The sequence below is a fragment of the Takifugu rubripes genome, chromosome 5 (genome assembly GCF_901000725.2).
Source record: "Takifugu rubripes chromosome 5, fTakRub1.2, whole genome shotgun sequence".
Classification (NCBI taxonomy): domain Eukaryota; kingdom Metazoa; phylum Chordata; class Actinopteri; order Tetraodontiformes; family Tetraodontidae; genus Takifugu; species Takifugu rubripes.
In genome coordinates this window covers 11,140,652-11,167,674 of record NC_042289.1, presented here as the reverse complement: position 1 = coordinate 11,167,674, position 27,023 = coordinate 11,140,652, and the positions used below count along the sequence as shown (strand labels likewise).

General features: G+C 48.0%; 1 protein-coding gene across 14 annotated transcripts in view; it reads right to left on the bottom strand.

Annotated features, from left to right (window-relative positions):
* srcin1a (SRC kinase signaling inhibitor 1a) overlaps positions 1 to 26,527 on the bottom strand; it is a 57,699-nt gene extending 31,172 nt beyond the window's left edge. For 9 of the 14 annotated variants that reach the window (XR_003888417.1, XM_029835860.1, XM_029835870.1 and 6 more), the window contains exons 1-2: positions 24,863 to 24,941; positions 1,104 to 1,154 (exon numbers count right to left, since the gene is read on the bottom strand). Coding sequence is in view for 13 of the 14 variants with exons in the window: in XM_029835860.1 (XP_029691720.1) it covers positions 1,104 to 1,154; positions 24,863 to 24,926 (115 nt within the window). In the remaining variant the exon portion in view is untranslated. Of the gene's footprint in view, positions 1 to 1,103; positions 1,155 to 19,305; positions 19,343 to 24,862; positions 25,084 to 25,909 lie in introns of those variants that run through there. The other 5 variants (XM_029835864.1, XM_029835863.1, XM_029835865.1 and 2 more) reach the window with 5 other exon arrangements.
* Between the last annotated feature and the right edge of the window lie 496 nt (positions 26,528 to 27,023).

Genomic DNA, 27,023 nt, shown 5'->3' with positions numbered 1-27,023 from the left:
AGTGCTAATATTAACGAGATGACAGTTAAAGCCTACATAGTTAGTAAAAAGACCTTTTTAGCTTAATGTGACCTGAATACCTGAGAAAATATAATTCTAAAACAAGTTTTAAGATAAATGGTTCATGTTGACAAAAGTAATTTAAACCAGATGATAGGTTTGTTCCTAGCAAAGCCTCTTTATAAGGCTTGTCTAATCATAAATTTAGGTTTACAGCAGATGCACCGATGCAGAAACTACAGGAAAATGAACAGCATGCAGGTTAACAGAATAAAAGAGGGTCTGAATGATGGCGTGAGTCTGCAATCAGAGCTGATAACATCAGTGAGCCCTGCCAACAAGTCCCAGGCTGCATTGCCAAGATAGAGACCGCAATCAAGAACATTAACCTGCCCAATAAAAAGGCTGCTGCAGTGGGCATTCAAGAGATAAGACAAAAACAGGCGAAGACAAAGCTCTAGCACATAAAATATCTCAGAAAACAAAGCAGAAGACCATTCCAGTTCTGGGTGGAATCGTCTGTATCTACCTCCCCCAGCAGTGTATTTATGTAGGATTATAAATTCTGTCTTTCACATAAGCTAAAATATACATATATATATATATATATATATATATATATATATATATATATATGCAGACACGCCCACAATGACAAGAAACACAACATCCAAATCCAGGACCAGAAAAAAAAAAGTTTATTTGATTTTCTCATCTGCAAAACTGGACTTTATAAACAATAATGGTCATTGTTAGCACAAAAGTGTTAGAATCAGGAAGTAAGAATGCTAATAAAGCTTTAGAGTTACTCCTTCGTACTTTTGTACAGTATGTATGTAAAGACACAAAAATACATTGGGTCATCCAGTTACTGCTGTTTTCAACAGCTTTTTGGACTTTTTACTCTAAAAAGATGAAAAATATTCCTTTTTGTGAGCCTAAAATCTCACTTGTTGAACCCTTTCTGTTTAACCACAAATGACACACACAGGGGGAAAAACAAAACTGTGATTGTAAATGTTTCATGTGACAAAAGACACAAATCACTTACTTAACATTTAACTTATAACATCTACAAGTAGGGGTAAAAAAATAGCGTGTACCTGTGAGTGTGTGTCTCTCCCCTCCTTGACTAACACAGTACGAGGTTTTCTCTGAGGATATCGAGGAAAAGAAATGCCTTTAGTAATGGAATCAAAAGTCCTCACAGATTCATTCTTAGTTCACAAGTCATTACAATAAACTACTGTAAGTACACTGTGAAATATACCATGATGAAAGGTTACAACCAAATTAAATATTAAACAATCATATCATCTGCAGGCCAAGGGGAAAGAAAGGACTGTGGCTCCACACAGATCAAGTTCCCCCAACAGCTGCTGCACCAGCCAGCCAGCAAGATCAAGACCCAGGAGTCAGGGTGTGTGGCCTGAAGGAAGGAATGGACCACAGGCAGCAAGAGGGAGCCGTCAGAACGGGACTGCTGGTGTGTTTGGGAACATCCAGACATCTGCCGTCTACCTCGTCCCCTCCCACCATCAAAGCTGTCTTCACGCAGCACCAGGGGGGACACAACCAACGCAGCGTTAATGCGTCCAGTAAAGCATCTGTTGCCACGCGCCGAGACAATTAGAGCATGTTGCTGCATCTCCGGGGTGGTTTGTCACAGAACATAACCAACGCAAGCATGTTCAGCTTAAATGAGTAAGACGAGGCAGGTGGGGGCGGGCGAGGGGGGGTAACAGGAGCAACAGTGCAGACGGCTTCCTGTTCCCTGACCCGGCTCCTCTGTATCCAGCCACACGTTTTTAAGATTCTTGGACGTCTCAAAAGGCTTTAAAATAAGGTCCGATTGTTTGAAGGTAAAACTTTCTTCCACTACTCAGCCTCATATCAGCAAAATATCTTCTTCTGAAATAACAAGGAGCAACTCCATCAACATGGGGAAGGGGGGGGGGCATTTTAACGACTGCATGCCTCTTTGGCCACACCTCGTCACATCAGGCCGGCCATTATTGCACCGAGACACTGCATCACGCATCTAAGGAAAGATGCAACAAGGCATTGCTGACACAGGCCTAACGGGGCTCTGGCACTGGCACACACACAAGTTCCTACACTCACTTGGCAAAGATGGTAGGTAGTGTAGAAATATACCAGCCTAAGCAAATATTTCCCTGAACTAATTGCACGTAGAGATGCTAAATGGCCGCCCATGATTATTATTGGTGATGTTAATACGGTACCGTATTGACCCGTGCTGGAAATGTCTCTTCCCTCCAGATCCACATTGCTCCACATTCAGATCAGGCTACTGTTGCGGTGACAAAACCTCTTTTGCCGAACAATTACCATCAGATTCTTTGTAAAGCTAAAGAGCTGGATCCCGGTCTTCGAATTCTGCCTGTCCGCGTGTCTTCAAACGTTTGCAAGACGGTGTTCAATTTATCTTTAAACTATCACCGATGGATACTTGTGCAGCACAGCGCAGCGAAGGGCCTTCAAGCCGAACTTAGATACATTTAATATTTATTCACATTTAAGCGATTTGGCCTTTAGCGTAAAGTCTCACATTTTATCATTCTGCATTGTATAGTGTAAAACTAATGTCTGATGAACCCCTGCACCAGCTTCTGTTATGTTCAGTACAGGTGATGTTTCACTGTAAACCTGTGATGCTGCACCCTGCAGATGTCTCTCTCGCACGCTGTATAAGGATAAAAATACTATAAATGAAGGGATTTTTAAAAAAAGAAGTAAAATGATACCAAAATATGAAAGTACAGAGAGAGAAAGTGTTGTTACTGTATCCTTGAGGTTCATTAGGCTGGAACTTGACAAGTCAGAGCCTTTTTTCCCTTCTCACCTCCAGAGGCTGACATCCTGACAGCACCGGCCTGATTATACAACCGTTTCTGCGAGCGTGTTGTCAAGACGATTGGAGGGAAAAGAGTTACGCTGAAGTGTTTACACTGCGCATAGGAAGGAAGCTCAGAGACATGTCTTAGATATACAAAATAATAATAATGATAATAATATTTCACATTCCAAATCTTTTGAAATACTCCCTTGGGCAAAACCATTAAGTGCATAATTTCAAAAGGTGTAAGCTAGATATAGCTTGAAGAAATTTGAGCTCTTTAAATAAATGATAAAGCGTGTTCCAGCACTTTAGAGGAAGAGTAGAACCATTAGACAGTAAAAACAAGGCCGAGCATGAGAAGAGCAGAGCCTGCAGAGGGAATATGTGACAATTAAGGCCAAGTTGGAGCTTAGCTGTGTCCTCTATAAGGGTCCATCAGCTCCAGGGAGGAAAGACTCTGGGCTCATGAAACAGGCAGTTGCTGCTTTTTCACCCAGTGAAGGAAAAAATAAAATGCCACCGTATCAGGATGGGTAATTAACTCTAAATAACACAAGCGAAACCAAATTTCCTGAACACAATTTGCCCTGACAGCTTAATTCAAACGCTACCAGAGGTAATTGTTTGTATTTATAAGGGCCAAAGGTAAAAAACAACAACAACAAAAAATGACTTCAAGAAATAAATGAAGAACGGGGACAAAAAGGCTCATTAATGGAGGCGAGTGCGACAGGGCGTGCTGCTGCAGATCGGTTGCCTTGACAACAGGTCAGCTGTTTCACAAAGCTGTCTGCAGCTAACCCTGGCCCACTCCCGTAAACACCCACACATACACACTTATGGGACAAATTTGTCCCAAATTTGTCCAAAAAGCGTCCTTGCAAGGTTGCACCAGCCTGTAGGTGAGAGACACAGGCAGCAAACACAAGTTGGAAAGTCAGGCTGGCACAGATCTGCATCCTGTGGCTGACAGTCATGTGTCACACAGCACAAAGCGCCCTCTGCCCGCCGGGCTGTGGGATCCCTCCGTCAGCAGATCTGGGCAACGGCTCAAAAATGAAGTCCATAGTACCAAAGACTGGTTCTCACACAAGTGAGGTGATTCTATGGAGACTGGGAGATGAACAGCCAACAGCACTCCCAAGTGGGGGTTTGAGGAATTTCTTTTTTTTTTTCATTAGTTCCCAGAGGACAAAAGAAGAGGCGCTCGAGAGCAACAGCTCCAAATTCTGCCTTGCATGTCCCAGCATCCTCTGCTGCCCACCTACCGTGTGTCTCTGTCCTAAAGGATCTCCCAATCTCACAGCCGTTGGCTTTTCCTTAAATCTGCGGATCTGTGTGTGTGTGGGGGGGGGGGGGGGTTGGCTTGTGCTTGTGGCCAAAGCGGTTTGAGGTGAAGCAAATTTGGAGCAATTAAAGTGTTAAGACAACAAATGTGCACGGGAGGAACGTGCGAGTGCGTCATCGAGTGCCCCTGTGTCATGTCTGATATGAGGAAGTACTGACTGGATCTTGGATCAGACCAGTGTGTATGTGGACGTCAGCACACGCGCTCACACACGCCAAGAACGCCTCTTTCTCCCAACGCGACCCTTTGCTTGTGTGTCATTTGTCTCGACGGCTCAGCGTGTTTGTTATGAATCTCCTCTCGGGATGATGTGCAGATGGATGAAAGGACAAAGCCGCCATACAGATGGAGGGTAGGTTTCTATGGTGACGTGGTGTAGGTGAGCAGGGAGGAGCAGCCAGCTGGCGTGAAACAGGAAAAATAGAGGATCACAAACGCAACACTACCAAGATAAATCCCTGATGGGGCGAATGCGCGACAACCCGGGCAGGTTTATAGAGAAAATATCTGACTTGAATCTAAAATGCAACCACTATTTATGTGTTCTGTCAGTTTCTTAAACCATTTTCACATTTTTTTCCCCCTCCACAACAGACTAACCTTGACGTCTCCGCTCGTTCCCAGTTGGCAGGACAAGGATCACGGGATGCTACCGAAACCACCGCTTCAAAATGTTCCTTTAAACCCGACAGTCGGAAAACAACAAAACCACCAGAGAGACGCTTTAAATGTTCCCTGGAGTGATCCAGATGCTTTGTTTTAGCACCAGTGTTGTAGGAACGATCCAAAGTGTTTAGCTCACACTTCCAGTCTGGGAGAATCGTGAAGAAACGTTTGATCAAAGCTACGTTTACATCCCAGATGAGAGATGTCAAGAGATGTTTAATCTTTGAAATAAGGGTATCAAGAATTTCTCCCACAATGCTTCCTGCTAGAATATCATTCAATATTTCGTAATATTATGAACAGCTGCAGAAAATGTTTTCTCATTCCAGCCTGGTAGCTAAAATGGATTCAAGTTGCACAATTTGAATGGTTTGTTTAACCCCCCCTTCATGTAGCCCACGTCCAAGAGGGCACGTGGAAACGGACCTAATCCAGGGAGTTACGCTGCAGTGGTGGACTGACAATTAACAAGATTAAAACATCAGAGAACCTGAAGCATATATCTCTATTTCAACGATAATTCCCCCTTTTCTCTTGTCATCCGTTGAATCAAAGTGAAGTCTGACAATGATTAAGCGCTGAGCCGTGCAGCCCCCAGCACAGTTGGCAGAACAGCCCGCTGCTAATCCAGCAGACGCTCGCACTGACTCACAGCGAGCTGAGAGGAGGCTCCAAAACAACGGCAGCTCCAGAGGCGAAAATAACAGGTGGCTTGGATCAGAAAGCCACAGATCAAGGTGAATATCAAGGATTATATTGAGCGAATGCACGTTTCCACGCCGTAGACTGGGAGAGGATCCATTATTCAAGCGGTGAAATGAGTAGAATTCGATTTAACTACTGATATGATGTCACCATAAGCCTGTAGGCCAATGAACAGTGCCTGAATACGAGTAATCAATATTGATGCATTTAAGTAATTAAACACGGTGATTTAGGTGGCGTTTAGGGAATTTTGTACCGCTAACAACAACTAATCTCTAAAAGAACGGTGGTTTGGCAGACTTCCAGTCACTACAGTGATGTATGTAACCTGGCAAAAGCAGGCTACAGCTGGGTGCCGACAGAAGATGTCGATGTTGCCACGGGCAGAAAGAGTGATGGAAGCAGACAGACGTGCACGGAGGAACGCCGCGCGCGAGGTGTGCTCCTGATCTCTTTGTCACCCAGAGATTCTCGTTAGCATTTTGGTGGAGATGTCTGGTTAAAAATAGGCTTCAGAGTTTGTTGAAGGCTGGAGGTAGTGGAGCATTTGATGGCAGGATATCAGTCCCTCTCAGAATGTCGAAAAACTGGAAGACAAACAACAAAACTCACTCTTTTGGACGCCACATGCTCATATTTTTAAAATGTAAAACTACAACCGGTCCCCATGTCCCCAGATGCTCGTCTGTCTTCTCAGAAGTTCACTTCAGAATATTGGGCTCTCCCTGCCCACAGTGTTTTCATAGATGCTTCCTTAAAGGCTTGAATCGCATACGGTATATTTTCCGCAACAAATACCTCCACCGTATGCCCTTCCAAGTATTCTCGACCACAGATCCAGGCGTCCTTCTGGTTCCTTTATCCCCAACAACACTGCAGGTCATTAAAGCTGCCCCTGGTAGAGCAGAAGGTACGGCTGCAGCACAGGTCAGGGCCTCGCCTGGAGCAAACGGACAGCAAACCCAGCTGCCTCAAACTCACTGATCACTGCTAATGAGAGATTTATTGATTCAGCCGGGCTTCTCCTGTCTAACTGGCAGTCTAGAGGTATAATATCCCAAAGGAAGTGACGCAATCGATGTTGGCACCATTATTTTTCCATACATTAAAATCGTGCAGTAACAGCTATATATTATGAAGCATTTAATATAAACCCTTACTTCTTATTCTTCTGCCATCTTGTCGCCAGTGTTTCATTGTTTTAACTTTTGAAACTGAAATCTGTGTGTGATTCCCCACAATGCAATAAACCTTTGGTAAGAAAGAGGAAGGTGTGTCCAAATACAAAATCATAAATACAAGATCAACGAACTATCTAATAATATCCCGCTTATGTGAAACTAGCCGTATAGAGCAAATGCCAGAGGGTGAGCGTTGATGTTTTTCTCAGAGTCTATACTGTATATGTAAGGAGAAATGCTTTGAGGTTACAGTAGAAGTTGCATAATTAGTTTCTCGGCTCTTCTCTGCTCTGCTCTTCGCTTCTCTTCACGGCCAATTTCACGCTGGCATCTTCCTCTTCCCCTCCGTGGAAGTGACACAGCGTGCACATGCAGAGTTTCAAGTGCAACCACCGCCTGAAGAAAAGTAAGCCTAAACCCGCCTTTCAGAAATTTGCATTCGGCAGATTTCAGTGGATTTTCAAACATATCCTCAACATCCAAATCAAAATTGTGTGGCTTTTTTTTATTATTGGGAAAAATCCAATGCACGACTGCTATATACTCCACTCTTGAGGGCTCAAAGCTTTTTAAATTCACTGAAGAAACTGAAGTGCCTCTTTGCTAACCATATCCCACCAGTTAGAGATCAAACTGAGGGCAGAATGAATTAATAATAGTTTAAACTCTGAAGGTTCCCTTGGCTAATTAACAGGGGAGAACCAGAAAAGATCAAGAAGTAAATAAAAGCTCACCGCTCAAGGTTCATGCATGCAGACGCACACATAAACACTTTCATTTACACACAGAGTTTTCTGCTTTAAATTCTTCCTGTTGTGACTCCCGCTGCCAGGAAGAGAGAAACCAGAAGAAGCAAAAGACGAGTTGCTCCATTCCAGCAGACAACAGCACTGGTTGTCTCTGTCGACAGCCAATTCGGTTGTTTATCAAAGCAGTTTTATTATAGACACCCAAATCACACACACACACACACACACACACTGTCACTGAGGTCAACAGGTTAGACAGAGGGAGGTTGAAAACGGGGCGTAGGTGCCAACGGGAGTGGCAACGCTGCCATTGTCATCTGTCGAAATCGGTGAAATACCAGCAGGGTGGGGATGATGGCACACCAGAGCAGAACAATAGATCCAAACAATTTCCAGCTGGAAGAAACACACTTAAAAGCACGCGCGAAATAAATCAGCGAAGCAGAATCTGCGAAACTAAAACTGACTCGCAACAAATGACTTAAAAAGTGTCTGCAGGCTACCATGGACGGGGGGGGGTTGGGAAGGAGCCTGTCACGAATGATGCGGCAGTAACGGCAGCTTGAATCCTGGAGGAGCCGCCGAGCTCCACAGCCTCTGAACTCACAGGAGGCAGCAGCCAGCAGAGCGACGTGACTTTAATGACAACTAATCCATAGTCGCATCCCTCGTTGCTGCAGGTTATCCACATGAATATATCCTAAAGATCCAAAGAACCGGCTACAAGGAAACTTTGACTTGATGTAAAAGAAACCGTGGGCAACAAATGAGGAAGACAATTAGCACTACAAGAGGAAGGAGGGAAGCACTCCAAGCACCCACCTGAGGGTCTTCCAGCATTCTCCATCTGGGCTCCTCTCTTTTGTTGTTCATCTAAGTTATTCCAACCCTCCTCCCATTTTCAAATGGACATTTCCAGCTCACTGGGACACTGGCCAAAGCGGAATACTGAAAATCAAATGGCAGGATGGGAGTGAATCTCCGTGCAGGAGGTGGGGGAGAGGAGGAGGAGGAGGAGGAAGAGGAGGGGAACACAGCGAGGGAGAGAGATATGTAAAGAAAGAGACAGAAGTAAGACAGCTCAGAGCGCTGTCTCGTCCCTCTCTTTCTATGTGTGTCTCTGGTTAAATGTCTCGCTGGCTCCCGCTCTCCCCATTCCCCTCATTATGTCCAGCTGAGCGCTTTTGCCGAGCCAGCAAGACGACAGGAAAAAAGAAACGGAAAAAAAACAGAACAGGGCTTATTTTGGCCCTTAGTCCGGACACCTGCTGCATGCTGCCTTTGGACCTGTGCTCACTGTGTGTTCTGGCGACTATAGAGCGTGTGTGTGCGCGTGTGCGTGTGTGTGTGTGGTGTGAGAGAACGAGAGAAACTGTCATGTCAGCCAGGCAGAGCTGCAGATTATTGCAGCTCCACTGGCACATCCTACTTCATCCTTCTCGTAACCCCGGCAACACCTCCGCTCCTTGTCTCGCATCCCCCAGTCCACAGTTTATCCACTTCACCATCCTCCACGCTCTGCCTCTGTCTCTCTCACGCCGCCTCTTTTCCTCGCCTAAAGACCTTTAAATTCATCCACCTTGACAACCTATAGCGGCAGTAATTCTGTGCATCCCAGAGGAAGATTATCAATCTCTGGGTCTTGAAAAAAAAAGAGGGGGGGGGGGGGGGCAGAGCCCATCAAAGCGATGTACATACAGACGGCCCCCAGGGTGCTTCCATGCCCAGATAAAAATAGCCCGACTGAGCTAGGAAGGGAGAAGCGGTGTGATAATTAACACCAGTGGGTCTGCCCTTACATCTGTGTCGATACTCAGCTGAGCTCAGAAGCCACGCTGACCGTCAGCCACGGTTACGACCGCCCAGGGTGAAGGCAGAATCTTCTCTCTGCTCGCCTGACATGGCCGTGACGTTTAATTAAGACGTTACGCTGAGTCCAGATCGGCTGCGGGGAGGCAGCATGAAAGCAGAGGGTTGTCAAACACTCAGGGTAAGGATGGAGCACAGCTCGGGAATTTGCTTAATTTCTATGCTTTGGGTGTGTGTGTGTCTGTGTGTGTGTGTGTGTGTAATAACACAAAATGACTACATTCAAGCGGGGGGCCCTCATCAAAACATATCTTGTGACATGCTAACAGAATATTTGAATATTATTCCTTCTGCATACATCAGCCTGACATTTATTTTCACACCACCCTTTAGTCAGCTGTCACATCCACATCCGTCATTTCCCGCTGCTGCTTTATTGTGTTCTCATCAGCGGGGAGGCATCTACATTATAATCAAGCATCATGTCGGCAGCATTAGCTCATCCTTTTCCAGTACCTCTTCTTGTCTCTGCACACAGTCTTTTTCTATACCTTAACGTTTGTTTGCTAAAGGGACAAAGGTCTACAGCAGCAGATTCCACCCACTACGGCGTCTCGCTCTATGCAGAGCTGCACCTGCTGAGGGAGGCAAGATTAACAAAGGCCTCATAGTGTTCGACAAGTCCTGAACAAGCAGCATCACTCCCCACAGAGTGCACACACACACACACACACACACATGCATGCAAGCATGCGTGTATGCAAACACACAGGCAGTAGTTTGACGTATCGCGTTTCAGTGTTTATGTGTGGCTTATTTCCATCAGTGCCTGTGGTAAAGCAGGAAATATGCCGTTAATTTGAAGCAATGACTCCATGCCTTCCAAGGACAAGTAAAGAATAAGCTACAAGAACCAGCCACTTCCTGCCAAGCTGCTTGGTACTTACAAATAAATACAGATGTGATATCAATGGCTCACCGTGTCCTCTTTGACCTTTAAATCATTGGGATTTGCACGCAGAGCGCGCGCGGCGTAATTGCATTAGCATCTCTGCAGGTTTACTTAATGTTCCAGAAGAGAGACACTTGTGATGCAGCAGATGGGATAACAATCCCTTCTTTTTTGGGTACTAAATCACACACTCTGAACTGCGGGAGCCCAATTGACCGTACTCCTCATTGGATTTATTGTCTCATTCACAAGCGCCAAGACGTTTGATGTGCAATTTTGCTCTCTCGGCAAAGAGATGATCCGGACGTTATACGTTATAATTGTTTATGGCACAAATGCTGCAAAGTGGTTTCCTCCATCTCCACTGCAGGTTTCTAACACCTCTCTCTGCTCTTTGTTGCCGCCATTACGGCAGAACTTCCCTTGGCCTCTCTTTGAATTCTTCCCTCCTGCTCCCACTGAGCGTGTCTCTGGAGAGGACCACTGCTTTCCTTTTATCTTGAGAGCGAGGCATCTGGAGAACGGGCGCCGTCTCTGCCACTTTCCATCATCCTCCATAATTGTGATGTTCATTCAACCCTCCGTCCTTTCCACAGCCTCTCTAACTTCCTTTCTCTCTAGCTCTCCTCAGTCCCACCTGGCTCGCCCTCCATTTGCAAGATGTCACAGCTTTTAAACACACTACTGCTATCGCTCTGGCATCTTTCATTTATGTCTATCTCTTTCCAATTGCGTTCTTCCTCGGCATCCTGCCACCGCTTTTAAGCCTTTATTTCAGATTTCCTGCCTGCCTCGAATGCACCGGGACCACAGACTGTCGTAGGCGCGGATGTTTGAAGTTATAGACAGTTATTTCGACAGGATGGTAAACCAAACTGTCAGCAGTTTCTTCACATCCCAACAGAAATCAAAGTTGGACATTAATGGGACATCGCCCATAAAACAGGAGAACTTAACTTCCTCGGTTGAGGTGCGGTACATGGGAAAATGTCTGGGCAGATCAGAAGGCTTAAGAGTGACATTACGTGATAATCCAGTCTGAGCACTCAGGATCTCCAATCAGGTTTCTCCAACATGCAGTGAATTAAGGGTAAATCAGCCCAAAATGCCTCTGGGCTGAATCACCTTTATGATACAGGAGAGAACAAGGAGAAGCTACTCAAAGGCCCCATTTGAAGCACTAAATGCATCAAGCTACCGGCAGGTCCTCTTATTGTTTACACCATGTGCTTTTATATTTAGGTCCCAGGTGCACTGCCACCAGTTTTACAGTACATTCTGTTATTACCACCAGTCACAGTTCCAGTTATTTTTGTTAATATGCATGAAAACAGCAGATGCGAGGGCGCTACCTGTGAGGGAGGATCCAATCTAGGCCTCTCAGTGACCATCCCAGTCCCTCTAACGCTGCCTCCGAGTTGGGCACAGAGTAGATCATCCTGCAGCCTTAAGCAGTGCTCCCCCACCACAGCCAATTAAGGCTGCCTCTTTCCAGTTCAACAACTCTGCGCTAATATCTTCAACGGGGTCATCCTGGGGTGAGAAAATCAGCAAGATGAAGTGACAACGTAACAAAAACAAGCATGACATCTTCACCATATCTGACAAAAAAAGGCCCGACGTCTTCAAAAATGTGGTGGAAGAGATTCCGCATCGTTCCTCCCCATCTTGGCCACACCAGCCTTTCCACCAAGCCAATATTACAGAACTCCTACGTCTGAAGAAAATAGAAAAACGAGAGGAACTAGGAGCTGAAAGTGATAACATGAGTGTCTACATGGAGAAAAGTGCGACGCAAAGGCTGCTCAGACTGCACAGCCAAGTATGACTCGGGCATAAACTCAGAGTGGATTTAAGTCATAAAGGTGAAGGGCTGCGAGGCAAATTAAAAAGTTTCCCCTGCTTGTAACAGTGTCAGAAACTTTCTGCTTCTTCTGCTGTTTTCTGCAACCGTTGCCAAAGCGCCTGACCTTCCTTCTGCACCCCAGTAGTTGACAATGTGAGCAGTGTGGAAATACTAAAGCTTTATCCAACCCCTCATAAGCTGACATAGGGCGAAGGCAGGCCAGCCACTCCGAGGAGCTTCTGTTTATTTGACCCTCATTATATGGACAGAACTAAGAAAAACTAACCAGAACACCACACTTTAAGGGATGTCGTACTATAATCTTTATCTTTTCTCCTCACCAACACATCAAGAGTGACGCCCGGGAGCGTCTGAACGTCCCGTTTGAGAACAGATACGAGCACAAACGCTGGTTCTGCGAAGATCCTCTAGAGAACATCTTTGAGCATCGTGGAACTCCCGATTCCACGATGCTGGAACTCGTGAAAAGATGGAGCATCGTTCTGCTACACAGAACAAGAGTGACGAAATCAATTTTTAAGCATTTATCACCGCAGAGTAACATTAACAATAGATTTAATCAGCCCACCAGGAATCGAAAGCAGACAGCAAAGTCATGTTGGGATGTTAGCTTTGCGAGGCGCTACAACGTAAAATCGAATCACCGTGCTGTCAGCTTCCCTCTTCTTTTCATCTCCCCGTCGGTCGGAAATTCCCAGCTGTGCAGCACCACGGCGAGCGAACGAAGACGTTTCAACTTTTTATCCTAACTCGAACAGAATTTTTACTTTATTGCCATTTAACGTTTTTACAGAATCCTAAATTAAAGTGATCAAATGGCATCAGTTGGAGCTCCAGAGATGTCAAGCGTGGTGGCGGACACAGCATTTAGAGAGTTTAAGGTTGAAAATGAACCTACAACTTTCTAAACAGGAATATTTTCCCTGCTGTTATGCCTGAGAAATGGAGCACTGAGAAATGGAGCTAAAATACAAATTAGCAGCTGATTATGCGCCAGAGCAGGAAGAAGTAAGAGCAAAGCAAACTGTTAAACTAACGATTAATTACGGCACTTTTCCAAACACCACCTTCCCTGCGTTCTAACATCATTAATAAACGATGCTTTAATATTAGAGGGTCGCCCGGTTGAACCATCCGTTTGTTTGAGTCAATGAGTTGTGTTTATTTAATGGAGAACCCCACGTCAACGTTCTTCCCAATCAAAGGAACGATCTCTCGGTGAAGTCCTAAAGCAGACCGTGCATCAGAGGGAAGGCTCGTTGGTATTCAACGAAGGCTCGGTCGAGTCTGAAGGGGATCCGGAGGGAGTAAACTGAGACTTTCACTCAGATGCTGGACAGGACTGTGTGAGATATCGATCCACAATTGGCTACTCAGTACCGCACCCGAGCTCCATCATTGTCACGGCAACATTCCGTCATTCCCTCTTTTTTAGCTGTTAATTTATGTTCCCACGTTGTGACAGTCATATTTACAGGAGAGCGTTTCTGCCTCCTGCAGCTGCTCACAGGGGGGATGCAACTCCAACCAAAAGGAAGACTTCCTCCCATGAACGTCTGCACTTCCACTTGCATTGAAATGTCTTTCTATGTTGTTCATTCATCTATCTCGCTCTAATAATAGTGGCATATATATTTATCCTTGCTTTAACCTTCACCCTGGCATCAATGTGCTGCGTTATCCTAATAATAGAGCACAAAATTATGAGGATTTCCTATTTAAGAGGCTTTTCAGCATCAGCAAGAAGCTATTTAACAGTTCTACTCAACCTTATCAGAGGAAATCCAGATGTCCTTGTCAGAAAACCAGGGTTCTTTTGACAACAAGGCACCAAAGGACAGTTTCTCCACTGCAAATTACACATTTATTCACTTCCTATGCAGCTGTTTACCAGGACAATATGGCTACATGTCATAAAAATGCTTTCTCCCCCCAGAACCATTAATTGGCTCTTCAGCTGTAATGAGCTGTGGAAATACCACACATAGCACTCAAGGAGCAGAAAGGGCAGAGGTGATCCATGTCCTCGTGTGGAGACACACACTAGTACAAAGGAGCATAAAACCCTCGCATCTTTCCATTGGACTTTTGTTTCAGGAGGTTATTGGGAGCAGGTAGTCTGGGCTTTTACGTCCTCTGAGCCCTTGTTAAAACGTCCTTTTTAATTCAAACCTCCTTCTGCAGCATATCAGCCACATTTGAAACACCTTCAATCAGACGCACGCATTAGATATTAAAGCAGAACAGAACCGTAGAATATCTCTATTCGCTCCCGAATTCTGACCGTAGTCGTCGAACTCTGGCCTCTATTTAATCGCCGATGCATGAAAAGCTTCTCTCTGCCTTCTATGGACGACAGTCTTCCAGGATGAACGCAGAACCTCCCACATTGACGCAGACATCCTGGTTGACAGATATGGAATGAATCTGTCGTTTTTCACCTGGCAGCGATCCTTCGTTCGACAAACTGTCCCAACTAACACAGCACCGAGCATGAGCGGGAGGTGTCACACGTGTAGTGGCAGGACAATGAGTTGTGTATGAACATCTGTGTTGCCTCCTTTTCACAGAGATTCTGCCCCCTTTATTTCCCCCCTGCAGAACTGTGTGACACCACGACCCAGTCGTCTTTCGTCGACTCGATCCACCCGCACGGTTGCTGCTGCTGCTAACGTGTCGGGGGGAGAGCAACAATCACGTCCAATTACAGCTCTGTAGCCTTTATACAAACAAGCAGGAGTCCAGAACAGTGTGGTATACCTGTAATGAACAGGCGGAGTGATGTGAAAGAAAGAAAATAGCTTGAATAAGCGGTTCAAACGAGCCGCAGAGGCAGCCGCAGCATCAGGCAACGACTACAAACGTCTCATCTCCAACCACAAAGCAAACTCCCTTGTTAACAGGTGGGAACAGCGAAAGTAATCCTAGCCTCTGTCAAGGGAGATGTGAGGATTTATTACTTTAAATCTGACAGATCCAGCAGGAATTCACAGTCTTTACAAAAAAAAAGACGGGAAAAAAAAAAGATTCCTGCTTTCAACATGAGTCTAGCTCTGGATTTACAGTAATCATTTGCACTTCTTATGCCAAAATACCCAGAGTCAGAGTAGCTGAAAAACAGCCTCGGTAGGAAATATAGCATGCAAAATTCAGTGTGATTGGCACAATAAATCCCATTCCTCACCTAATGTGTGACCATAGATTATAAATAAGAACATATAACACAGAGGGAAGGTGCCTATAACCTTGCTTGGATTTCATTTCCCGGTGTTAATCTCTTCCACTTCCTTTATCCCGGATCAATTACATATTTTTTCTTCAGGAAGCTGCAGAATAGTACTAATGTTTGGGCATTAATATAACAGAAGAGCTGTGACTCACATTTGTTCCCTTCCATGGCTGGGTGATGAATCGTGACTAATGTTGGGGTATCCCAATGGAAGCAGGAAACAGCAGCATGCGTACAGAGGACGCGTTTCCACCCGGGAGTCTGGAAGTGGGTGTAATTAACTCTCAAAACTTCAGGTCGCAGGAACTACTTGACAGTTGCTATGTTTACCTCTTTTGCCTGGCTACACATCAGCGTCTCCGGCAGAACAAATTAGGAAGCTTACACAGTGTTAAACAGCGTTAGCAGAGCGTGGAAACGACCCGGAGGATGGAGAATGGAGACAGAGGACGGAGAACGAGGAACTGTGGGGAGGAAACCGACTGGCGGGAGCGGATCAGAGTGCAACCGCTGTCATCGACTGGCAGAATAAAGAAAGGGTGCCTGGCCCTGTCATCTGAACATCCCAGTGATGATGACCCAGCGTGAACCGCAGGCTCCCTCTAAGTCAGGGCTATTACGGGCAGAGTCGGGCAAATGAGAGTCTGCACTCACTAAACCCCGACAAGGCCCGGTTCAACAGCTAAGACCCAAAAGGAGCGGCGAGATAAAATGTCTGTCTGCTCCACCCTTACGTGCGTCGCTGTGCCGGAGGAGCTCGCGGCAGCATCCGCGGTGGGACTTTCAATCCCGTCACAATGCCGGGGGAGGAATTAAAGGACACACTTTTGCCCTCTTCCCCCTCTCTGCCAGCACTTTGCAGCTCCCGGCCTTTCGGTTTTGTGTGTCTGAGCAGTGATAATGGCGAGCTGTCCGTCACGCAAGGTCTGACCTAGATTCGCTGTGGGGAGGAGGGAGCCGGCGTGTGGGTTGATTGGAAAGTCTCGGACATTCACCCAGGGGACCTATTTTACCTGCCGTACACGCAGGGTTCAGCAGGAAGGCGTGAACAAGCCTTCTCCGTGGAGGCCTTTCCATATGGAGCTTGCATGTTCTATAGGGCATCTGTACCCACATATACACCAGCAGAAATCACTTTCAAGTCAAAATAAGTCATTTCAACTGCGCAATAACTGCCTCCTGTAATGGAGGATGTTAGCTTGGCGCCATCATCATCGCCATCATCGTCATCATCGCCATCATGGCCGTGCCTGTTCTCCTTTCACTCTATATGAATCCTCTCCGCCACGGAGGTGCAGCCAGCTCTACGCGTCCTTCACGTGTCCTTGTACGACATCACGACTGCAGTGCTCCACCGTCTCAGCGGGGTGTCTCAACCACGGAGAGTGGGGGGGGATCGTACATGGCTCTCAGTCTATCTGTCGCTTATCTCGATCATGCACACTCCCCCCCCTCACACTCACACACTCACACACACCACCTCTCCTGCTTTTGTCAGGCACGACTTCCGTTCAGCTCTGCACGCTCCTCAGCCCTTTGCAGGCATTTTTACAGCAAACTCAGGCATCATATCTTTCAAGGGAAATCCCATCTGCATGTGTCACCTTATGAGTATTTGTCTTGGTAATTGGGAGCCAGGTTCAAATCTCTCTTTTATGCCATCCTAAATCTGCCTGCAACACTAATAAGGACAACAAAGCATCGGTGAGATGGTCCAACATGACTTATTGCTACTTACATATATATATATATATATATATATATATATATATATATATATATACTGTAGAATCTGTAATGATATCTGAGTCTTTAAGGCTGCATTCCCCCCCCACCCACCCCAGAGATTTTAGTCTTTTCAACATTTCAGTTGGTTGGTTGGAGGAGGCCAATTAACCTCCCGTCATATTCCTCCCTGTGACAGGAAAGGAGGTATAAAAGGAGCAGGAAACAACGGAGCATGCTGCACATCTCCTCCCTATTCTTCCTTAGATGATTCTTCATAATTCATCTTATGGACATCAAATAAATAGGAAACGCCAGAACACAAAAGAAAGAATTATGGACAACACACACACACAAATGCAGCGCTGGGAGGCATTGAGAGCAGAAATGGTCTCAGTTTGCTGTGTCAAATGTTCTCTCAGACTCCTCTTGGAATACAAAGCAGGCCTAAATGATTCATGAGAGGAAACAAAGCTTGTTGGTTGTTTATTGGAGATAAGTGCTCCATAAAGCGAGGCCTTACAAACTTGACGGTAACGAAAATCCTCAAAGTCCCACATTTCTCTTAGGGGAGCCGTTTGAACCGGGGGGGCAGGCTAACGATCAGTGTTTCTACAGCAGAGCTTTTTCTGCCTACCTCCTGCTGCAGCGTCCTCAGCACCCAGCACCCACAGCTGCCCAAACATCTGCCCGTCTGAGAGGAGCACCTGGTAGTCCTCATCCATCATTCTGCCATCCAGAGCTGCCAGCAAACGCCCTAAAACCGCACAGCTTCACTCGCACGAGCACCCAAACCTCTCCAGCCAAGTCCAAGAGGCGTCCCAGGCCAGTACTGTACCCTCTACTGTACTGGTGCTGAGCGACGCCGCGCTGCACAGCAGCATCACGCCTCAGCGCTTGGCTTTATCGTGCACGCTGAAGTCACAATCAAAAAAGGCTCCCTGGCTGACGCGGTGGTGGTGGTGAACGCACACAATAGCGGGGCTGCAGTCGTGCACGGGCCGCTCCAGTTTTCTGCCCACATTTCTTTTTCATAGCCGAGACCAGGAGACGAGCGCTCGGGGCAGCAGAAGCACTCCTCGTCTCCTCTCTGGCTCCATCTTGCTCTTTCCACCCCCCCCTACCCCCCCTCTCTCTGGATTTGAAAGGTCTCTGTGAAAGGCCTGTGATAAAAGGCTGAACTCGACGGGAGCGTGATTGCAGCGATAGCGCCGGCGGGCCAAGGTGCCATCGGAATCACACGGTCCTCCCCGGAAACCTGCTCGCCATTGTCCACAGTTTTTGCACGTGCGACACCAGAGAGATGCTCAGTTCGACAGATTTTCGGGACACTTCCAGACGCAAATGAACAACGTTCCGACACAGGAAATCCCATTTGACAGAGCTGATGTGCAGCAGTGGAATAAGGGGCGACCCTCCTTCACAGGCACCAGGATCAAGTCAAAGCTAACCACACAGCCGCTCCCCGGCGGACGCCACAAAATCGCTTCCATTCCAGCTCCAGTTTAACTGAAGTGATCGTGAGAGAGAAGGAACGCGCCATCACAATATGACGGTTATGATAATGAGGCGCGAAGCAGGCGTGACCCCTCGAGCAGCTCAGCGTCATTCACGCGGAAGCTAAAGGCTACAGGAAATCTGCAAAACAACGCAAAATAAGATGACAAGAGAGGAATAAATCGAACACAACAAGGACGTTATACATTCCTCTCCCGTTACCTGCCGCACACGCCGCAGGCCACGGCTGCCTATGGCCTCCATTTTTCTGTGCTGATAAGGCTGCAATTACCTACGCTGGTCTGAAGCTGCAAATAACACATTAGGACGGACATGCTCCGGACTTATCTCAACACAAGGAAGCATAACGGCAGCAATTTAAAACTCCATTATTGTGCACCGTTTAATACCCACATTTTCATGGCGCACGTGCGCGAGGTTCTTGTGTTCTAAGGAATCAGTCGCTGAGATATTTGCTCCTGCAGAGACCTGCAGGACCTCGGCGCTCCAGACGGCGACAGCAACATTCCAGGGTTGTCAAGTGGGCGTCGTGCGCGGATTCTTTTTTGTGTGTGTGTGTGAGGTATGAATAGACTGGGTGAGGATGAGGACACACAAAAAGGAGGAGTGGGCTCCAGCAAAGCTGCGCGTACGGCTGAACTCCTGCATCAAACACCTACTGACACAGCAGAGAGAAAAGAAATCGATACTGACTCACGCTACATCCAGGCGGCATCGGGGAGATTCAACCGTGAAGAGGACGGAGGGGAAGGAAGAGCCGGAGCGCCTGGCACCAGGGATGTAAGGCAGCAATCAGGCGCAAGTTGAAGGTCAACACTGTTGCCGTTCCACCGGTTCCCTAAAAGCACAACGATGCCGCGGCCTCTTTCGCCCGGATCCCGCTGCTCATTCCTCAACAAAAACCTCACGGGGCAAATCCCAAACCGCTTCGATTGGAAAGGCGGAGGTGGACGCGAGGACGGTTTCCTATTAAGGGAAAAACTAATTAAGAAGGCCCTGCATGGGCTGGTACTCTCCGCCAAGGTCCTGGCGGCCATGAGCGGCGAGAGCGAGACGTGCGGGTGACCGACGTCCCCCCCGGGGGGACGAGTGGCATCGGAAATGCAGAGCTCAGCTCCTCCGAGGCGTCTGCAGCCAGTCTCATTTGTATTCCGTTATGAATCATTCAAACAGAACCTGCTGTCATTATCAGCAGGTGAGCACCTCACACACACACACACACACACACACACACACACACACACACATATGCACACACTAGCTCATAAAAGTCCATAAAAATAGCAGACGATTATAAAACGAAGGAAATGAAGGGTTCCCTTATTTTCTACGAAAGATTTTCCGTTACGTTTTGCCGTTAACTCCAACCATCGTTAATTATTGACGTAAACCAGTTCAAGCCCATTTGGCTTGGCGTCGTTGCTGGAAGCGCCGCGCAGCCGCTCCGACCTTGACATTTATTCACCGGACTCGACTTGAATTATCTCCAGATTGGGTTGTGACAACAGCAGGGAAACACCCTTCACACACACCTCAGACGCTCCGAACTGAAGCCTGTGGGGAGAAAACCATGAAAAGAACAGGCGAGGAGCAGCGACTGAAGTACCAGGAGAAAACGGCCCCCCGCTGACCACCGCTGATTTCCCTCAGACTCCTCGGAGCTCAGCCGGGAGCCTTTATTAGCTCCATCCACAAAAACATCGCTGGGACGCTAACAGATGCAAACTGCGGATGAAGTGCGGCTTGTGTTGCACGGAAAGGGACGCCCACGTGCACCTCAGGCGCCGGCAAAGGCACAAGTGCACGAGGGCTCTTACTCCCACCGGCACGACGCGGGAGGTGACATATAAGCGTTTCCAAGACAACCGTGGACGAGCCACATGAAACAGTTGGGAGTTGCTCCGACCCACTGACGCCACCATCAGGAATTCGGATTTGGGACGAACTCAGCCGCCTTGATTAGCGGGATTAGCGTCGCTATTGCGGAGAAACATGACAAGCGAGGCTCCTGAAACCATCTGTAACTCAGGAGGCATCAAAAGCTCCTCGAGAAGCAGAAACGACGTCTCGCTCCGTGTCCAGGTGTCTCGTGGCTGCTTCATAATTCCAGCTTCCTTTCACTCAGCGGAAATGAGCTGAATACAAAAACGAGTGAATGCCGACAGAGCGCCAGGAGGCGTCCCGGTGATGATGGCGTCCGCCTGCTGCTGCTCAGGCTCAGGTGGAGCCAACCTTCCTGCTACCCCGGCTGAAGGAGGCACGGTGCCACACCCACCTCTGCAGAGAGTAAAAGAGCTGGAGAAACAGCCCACACAGTCCAAAACACATGAAAATCCACGTCTTAGTGCGCACGCACGTGCTTTTTGCATACTTAGACGCGTAAAATGGCCACACGGAGGTTTTTTTTTTAATGACGGAGGAGACAGATCATGAATTCAGAATTGAGTGAGGACATTAGAGAATAATTTCTTCCCTTTATTCATCTATTTATCAGCATGTGGCGTTCAGACAGAGCCCCGCCCCTCGTGACCATGTTATCCGCCTGGCTGACAGGCTGCATCTTTGTTGCACCTCCGCTGCCTCAACAACCAGGTTCTTGTTTCCTAGTAACTGTGGCAGGATTGTCGGGGTGAGCAGAGGGCTTTTTATGTCTCTCACTCACGTGCAACGACTTCCAAACGGAAGGTTACTTGAGTATCGTACGCGCGCACGCACAGTTCTCCGCGCGCAAATGTGCGTCTGCATTTTTTTTTCTTCTTTATTTAGATTTAACGAGTCTTTCATTACAGCCTTTTAGATGTTGTCTTAAATTAACAAATATGAGGTGTCGGGATTCTTCTGAGAAAAAAAAGAATGGACGTTTGAGTAGAAACGCTGTGATTTACACAGATTTTCTGGTCAAAGGTGCTGCCAACGTTAGCCTGCTGCTGACCTTTTTTTTTGGGGTGGGGGGGGGACGGTCATTTCTCAAAGTTTAATAACTGTAGCTGGAGAAACATTTAATTATTACTGGCAAATTCACTCACTAAAAATAAAAAAGGAGGAAGCACATGAAAGCACATCGAGTCCAACTAGTTATTTCTTTTTACACTCCTGTTTGATGCAATTAGGCTGGAGCTGCTGTCTTCACATGAGAAGGTAAATGTCCCCGCTCGCATCGATCCATCGATTTGCTGGCAGAAATAAGGCGTTTTCTGCTCAGCCACAGTTAAAGTCAGCTCTGTGATCCACCTGATGGGTAATAGTGGGCGACGACACGCAGAGCAACGAGGAAGAAAACTTCGGCTCAAAGGGAAATTACCTGCTCGTCCGCTAATAGTGTTTAATAAATGATTTCCAGAGTGTGTGCTAGCTAGAGAGGAAGACCACTGCGGCTATGACCAGAAAAAAGTGGATATTTGGATCCAGTCAAGAGCAGAAGGAAGCTAATCCACCCAAACTCATCAATGGCTGTCCCACCAGAGCGTCTTGGGGATGAAAATAAGAAAATGTAGAACGCAAAAACAAAAATGATTAGCGCTTCTGCTAACGACTCGCTAACGCCTCCATCTTCCTTCCGTTAAACTTTTCTCTTTCACTCCAACACTTTTTTTTTCTTACATGCAGGTTACGGAAACCTTTTCAGCCATTCGTGTAGCTTTAAATGTTTAATAGCGCCGCAAAAACCGCGTTGCTAAATACGACCGCGTGCAACGAGATCTGCTCACGCCGCCGTGCCGCGAGGGACAGAAACGGATGCCAGCTGATTGGTAAGACCCGTTTTCACCGAACACGAGTCCTCCAACATCGTTCGCAGCTATTTTTGGTGTCCAAACAGCAGGTGAGGTTCAAACGGATGAGCCAAAAACGAGACGCCGCTACTGTTGAATGTGTTAAGAGTAAAAACGGTTTGGAAAAAAATGAAATAGAATTCGATTCCAACTAAACTTTTCTACTGTGTGAGATTTGAACGGTGAGATAACAAATAAAAATGTGCATTGATTAGATTTTAAAACAGGAGTTACAAATGGTGTCGCCGTGCAGACGATATCCGGTCGTCTATACTCGGGTCTGCAAATGAAAAGATTATCATAATCGTCCTCACACGCCCGGATTCTCAGCCTTGCTCACATTTCTATTAAAATAGACTTTTAACCATCTAAAAATGGGGGGAGAGTGGCCATTACTGCACAGTCTATAAAAAAAGGAACGAAAAAGAAAGAGTTCTGAAGCCAAACAGCTTTCCTTTAGCAAATCTGAATATTTACCTAATTAACTGCTCCTTTTTTTAACGTTAAACTGCAGCGTAGCAACTGTCACTGAAGGAGAAAACAGATTGCAATTACTGCCCAGCATCACTCTAACGGACCAATTAACTGTAAAATAAACAGCTTTTTTATGATAAAAGTTTTATGATAACTAAAACGCCCTTTGTGCACGTAGCACCTAGCTTATGCCGCAGATCGCTTTCTGCTACCTTTGATTGAGGATTTTTAGGGCTTGTAGGTGAGCACCCCCCCCCCTCCATACAGCCAAAGATGCTTTATTACTCAGAGGCTGGAGCTTTTAAAGACTGCATTAAGGACCTGTGGCACTACGGGGGCAGCAGAAAGTACGCAACAGATCAGGAATAATGAAGACTGGCCATTCTGTTGCTACGGTAACTTTATGTCAGGACCGTCGATATCGGCTGCCGGCGCTGACTGAGCCTTTAAAAAAAATGATTTACGTTACAACGCGGCTTATTTTCTTGTATTTCGACACTTTGCCACATTCAGAACTAAAGTTTGCAGTTTTACCTGTTTTGTTGAGATCCAACTTTAGTTTTAAGCTAGCACACCTGCGTGGATGTTGTTTAAAAACTGGACTAATCCAGCCAGCTGGGCTTTAACTACGCAGGATTCACAGGTTCCGCTGTGTTAAACGTCCTAAATATCCCAGATAATGACATCGAAGAAGCATTTTATAACTGCTCGACCGTTAGTGACCCCCACAGTCAGGTAGCGCACTTAACACTCGCCATACTGGCCACAAACCACTGATGCAAACCCTCAGGAACCTGGAGCGAGAGCCCCCACCTCCTCCAGTTTCCACACTATAATTCCAAAAATCTTTCTCTCCATCTTTACTTTCTCAAAACGCAGATTGGAGCGTGCACGAGACAGCAATGCACGTTCAAGGTCAGACTCTGCAGACTCACTGAAGTCATTTACGTCACATTTGTGATGCCGTTCCTTTATTTTATCACCCGTTAGTGAGTGTTAGTGCTGGTTAGTCTGTCCACCGCGTGCTTCCTTCATCACGCTGCCTCTCCTGTCACACACCATTGCATCATCATCAGCCAATCAGGAGGCAGCAGCCGGGGGCGCTTTGTGTGGCACCGGCAAACACACACAACTCTCAATATCACATAGCGAGATGATCTGTGTGGCCCCGGTCTGAAAAGGCTGGAACGGCACGAAGGACATCAGATAAATGCAGATAAACATCTGATCTGATGAGCGCAGGAGTCAGGACGGCGAGCGGCGAAATTAAAACCAGCTAACCCAGCGGAGCGGGGCCTCTGCCTGTCACGTCCCCGCTGCTTTTCCTGAAAGAAACTTAAGTTATGTTACCGGACGGCGTTCCCGTCCCCTGACCACGTCCTGGTAGCATCTGGCGCTGCTTCGTGGAGAGGATGAACACAAGCGCGCACGCCATGGTGCTGGCTACAGGGAGCCGAGAGCAACCACAATCAGGACAGGAAACCAACGGCCCCTGAATCTGCCTGTAGGAGGCCCCTGTTCTGCTGGTGAGGGTGGTAAAGTTAAACCTGGTGACCTTCCGGCTCCCGCATTGGCAGGATTATCTGGGAAACCGTACCCGGCCTCACGGAAGCAACGAAATGAAGAATACCCCAGGGTCGTATCAGCTTCGGCTTCGGCCTGTTAATTAAAAGCGCCGTGCTTCTGCTCTTGGATCATTGCGGCGTCCAGGAGGACTCCAGGAACGAGCCTTGGAGCGGCTCCACAGACTCGCACCTCCGCCGCAGCGAGCGACCGCCTTCACCTGATTTCAGACCGCCGGGACCTGGAGCAACGACCGGTGAAGCCACAGGTCACCCTGCAGATGACAGGGAGTCAAAACCCGACCAAACGAGTCCAGCTCATCCGTGTCCTCCCAGTACAGCTTTAAACTCCCCCCCCCCAGCGATCAATAAGTGCATTTAAAGAGGCTTAAATAGGTTTCAGGTTACCACCAGCTCCAGCATGACCTCATCCTGACCACTTACCCGTCCCGCTACGTGCCGACCCTCCTTTCCTCTTGTGGTCTTTTGATCTGTCCACGTCTTTCATTGCAACCCTCTCTGATCGCTGCTTCTCTCCTCACTTTACCTGGCAGACTGTCCTCTTGGTGGGGGGGAAGGGGGGGCAGAAAAAGGTGAGAGAACGAAGAGAATCCCTGATTTTGCCCCTCTTCCCCTACGACATGTGCAAATACGCTACGAGACACGCGGCAAATGCACATCGAGCGGCAAACCCGCCCCCCCATCAAGAAGCAGAGACCCAAATCAGAACATTTTACAGTCCGACTTCAAGATTCGCCAGGAGATTTCACGAAAATGGAAGGAAGTGTGCGGGAGCATAAAGACACATAACACAATGTGAGAAAGACGGGAAAACAGTGGTCCAGCCACGTCCGTCCGGAGATCACCCCCCCCCCCCCCAGCATCAAACCACCGGCATCCACCTCCACCCATGAAGACCTTTTTCCATCCCATCATCGTTCCCATCCACCCCTCTGGTGTGGATCACTCTCCAGAGGTCATCCATGTGGCTGAGGGTGGCTTTGCATCATTCCAGCACACACACACACACACACACACACACACACGCACACACACACACACACACACACACACACACACACACACTCAGAAGCACATCAATACTCTCCACACTCAGTGACAATAATCACCTTAACAAGTCTCCCTCTACTCTGTTACATCCCCACACACACACACACACCCACCAGCACCACCTGCTCCACCGATGGCTCCTGCTCTCCAGCCCCCCCCCCACCCCACCCCACCCCTCATATTTCTTGTTGCTCCCACCATCGGTGCCTCCACCCAGCCTTCTCAGCTCCCACCCGGCACTCCTTCCAGTCCCTACCCGGGCACCAGCCTCCTAACCTGCAGCCCATCAGCCTCGCAGCCTCGCTCCCCCCCAGCGAGGGCGCGCTCCGCGTGCCAACCCTCCCCCGCTTGGACAGCACAAGACGCAGGCTCCAAGCGCCACCCGCCACACATTTATGAAGGGAGAAAGGGTTCACATGCCTTGGGATGGTGCATTGCCCATGCTGCGCCACGGACCGCTGCAGCTGCAAGTGATCGCGTTTCCTGTTTCCCCTCCTCTCCTTTCCTTCTCTCCTCCTCCCTCTTCCTGTCCCTCGCCGCCTGTGTTCTTCTCCGGAGTGCGCGGCTCGCTCCTGTCCGTGCGTGGGCTCGCTCCTCTCTCCTCTCGCGTCCTCCTTCCCTTTGTCTCCGGCTTCCTCTTCCCTCCGCTGGAACCTCCTCTGCGAGATGGCTGTGGTCCAGCGGCGGCGGCGCTCCTTGACAGCACTGCGCGTGTGTGCGCCTGTGAGCACGGGCGTGCGCTCGCGTGTGCGTGAGGGGGAGGTTGATGGGGAGAACCTGAGAGAGAGAGAGAGAAGGTGTGCTCTTCAGTTGTGGGAGTTTTCAGAGCGTGCCAGGAAAAAGCCCACCATTAGGAATCCACGCTGCCTCCAACCCTCTCTCCCTCCATCACGCCTCCTTTGCCATCATGCATGATGGCGTTCTTCTCCCTCTTTTAAAGACGCAGGTCGCACGCTGCATTGCAACATGCCTACGGCGCCTCTCATCATATGGTAATAAAGTGGAGTCCAGGGACACACTCGTGTGCGGAGCCTGGCAGCTGAGCTAGCAGGGGGTGGGTGGAGAACAGCCCAGCTACTGTACCAGAGGGTGGGGGAGGGTGGTGCTGGTGATGCATGAGAGCGAGGGAGAAGATGGGGGAGATAAGAGTGAACGCGTCAACTGTCCCCAGTGACAAGAGCTGATGCTGGAGCTGGGTTAGGCTTGGGGCCAGTTTGGGAAAGGTGAGACCGACCGGACGGGAGGGGGACGCCAGACCTGTCCTGGAACGCAGAAGGTCCCCGTGTAAAGGGGAGAAAACCGCACCGGAAGCTGTGGTGTGCGGAACTACACGTGGGTTTGTGGAAAGAACGAACCACGATGGGGTTAGATGGAGGGGTGGGGGGGGGGGCGAGGAGGCAAAATGCCAGGAGAGAGAGATAAAAGAGGACAGAGGTGTGAGGAGTGATGAATAATGACTGAGTGGGCAGCACGGGAGTTACCCGCCGGTCTTAGCGTCCGTGGACGCGGCAGCGTCTCTAACGATGATGACGGA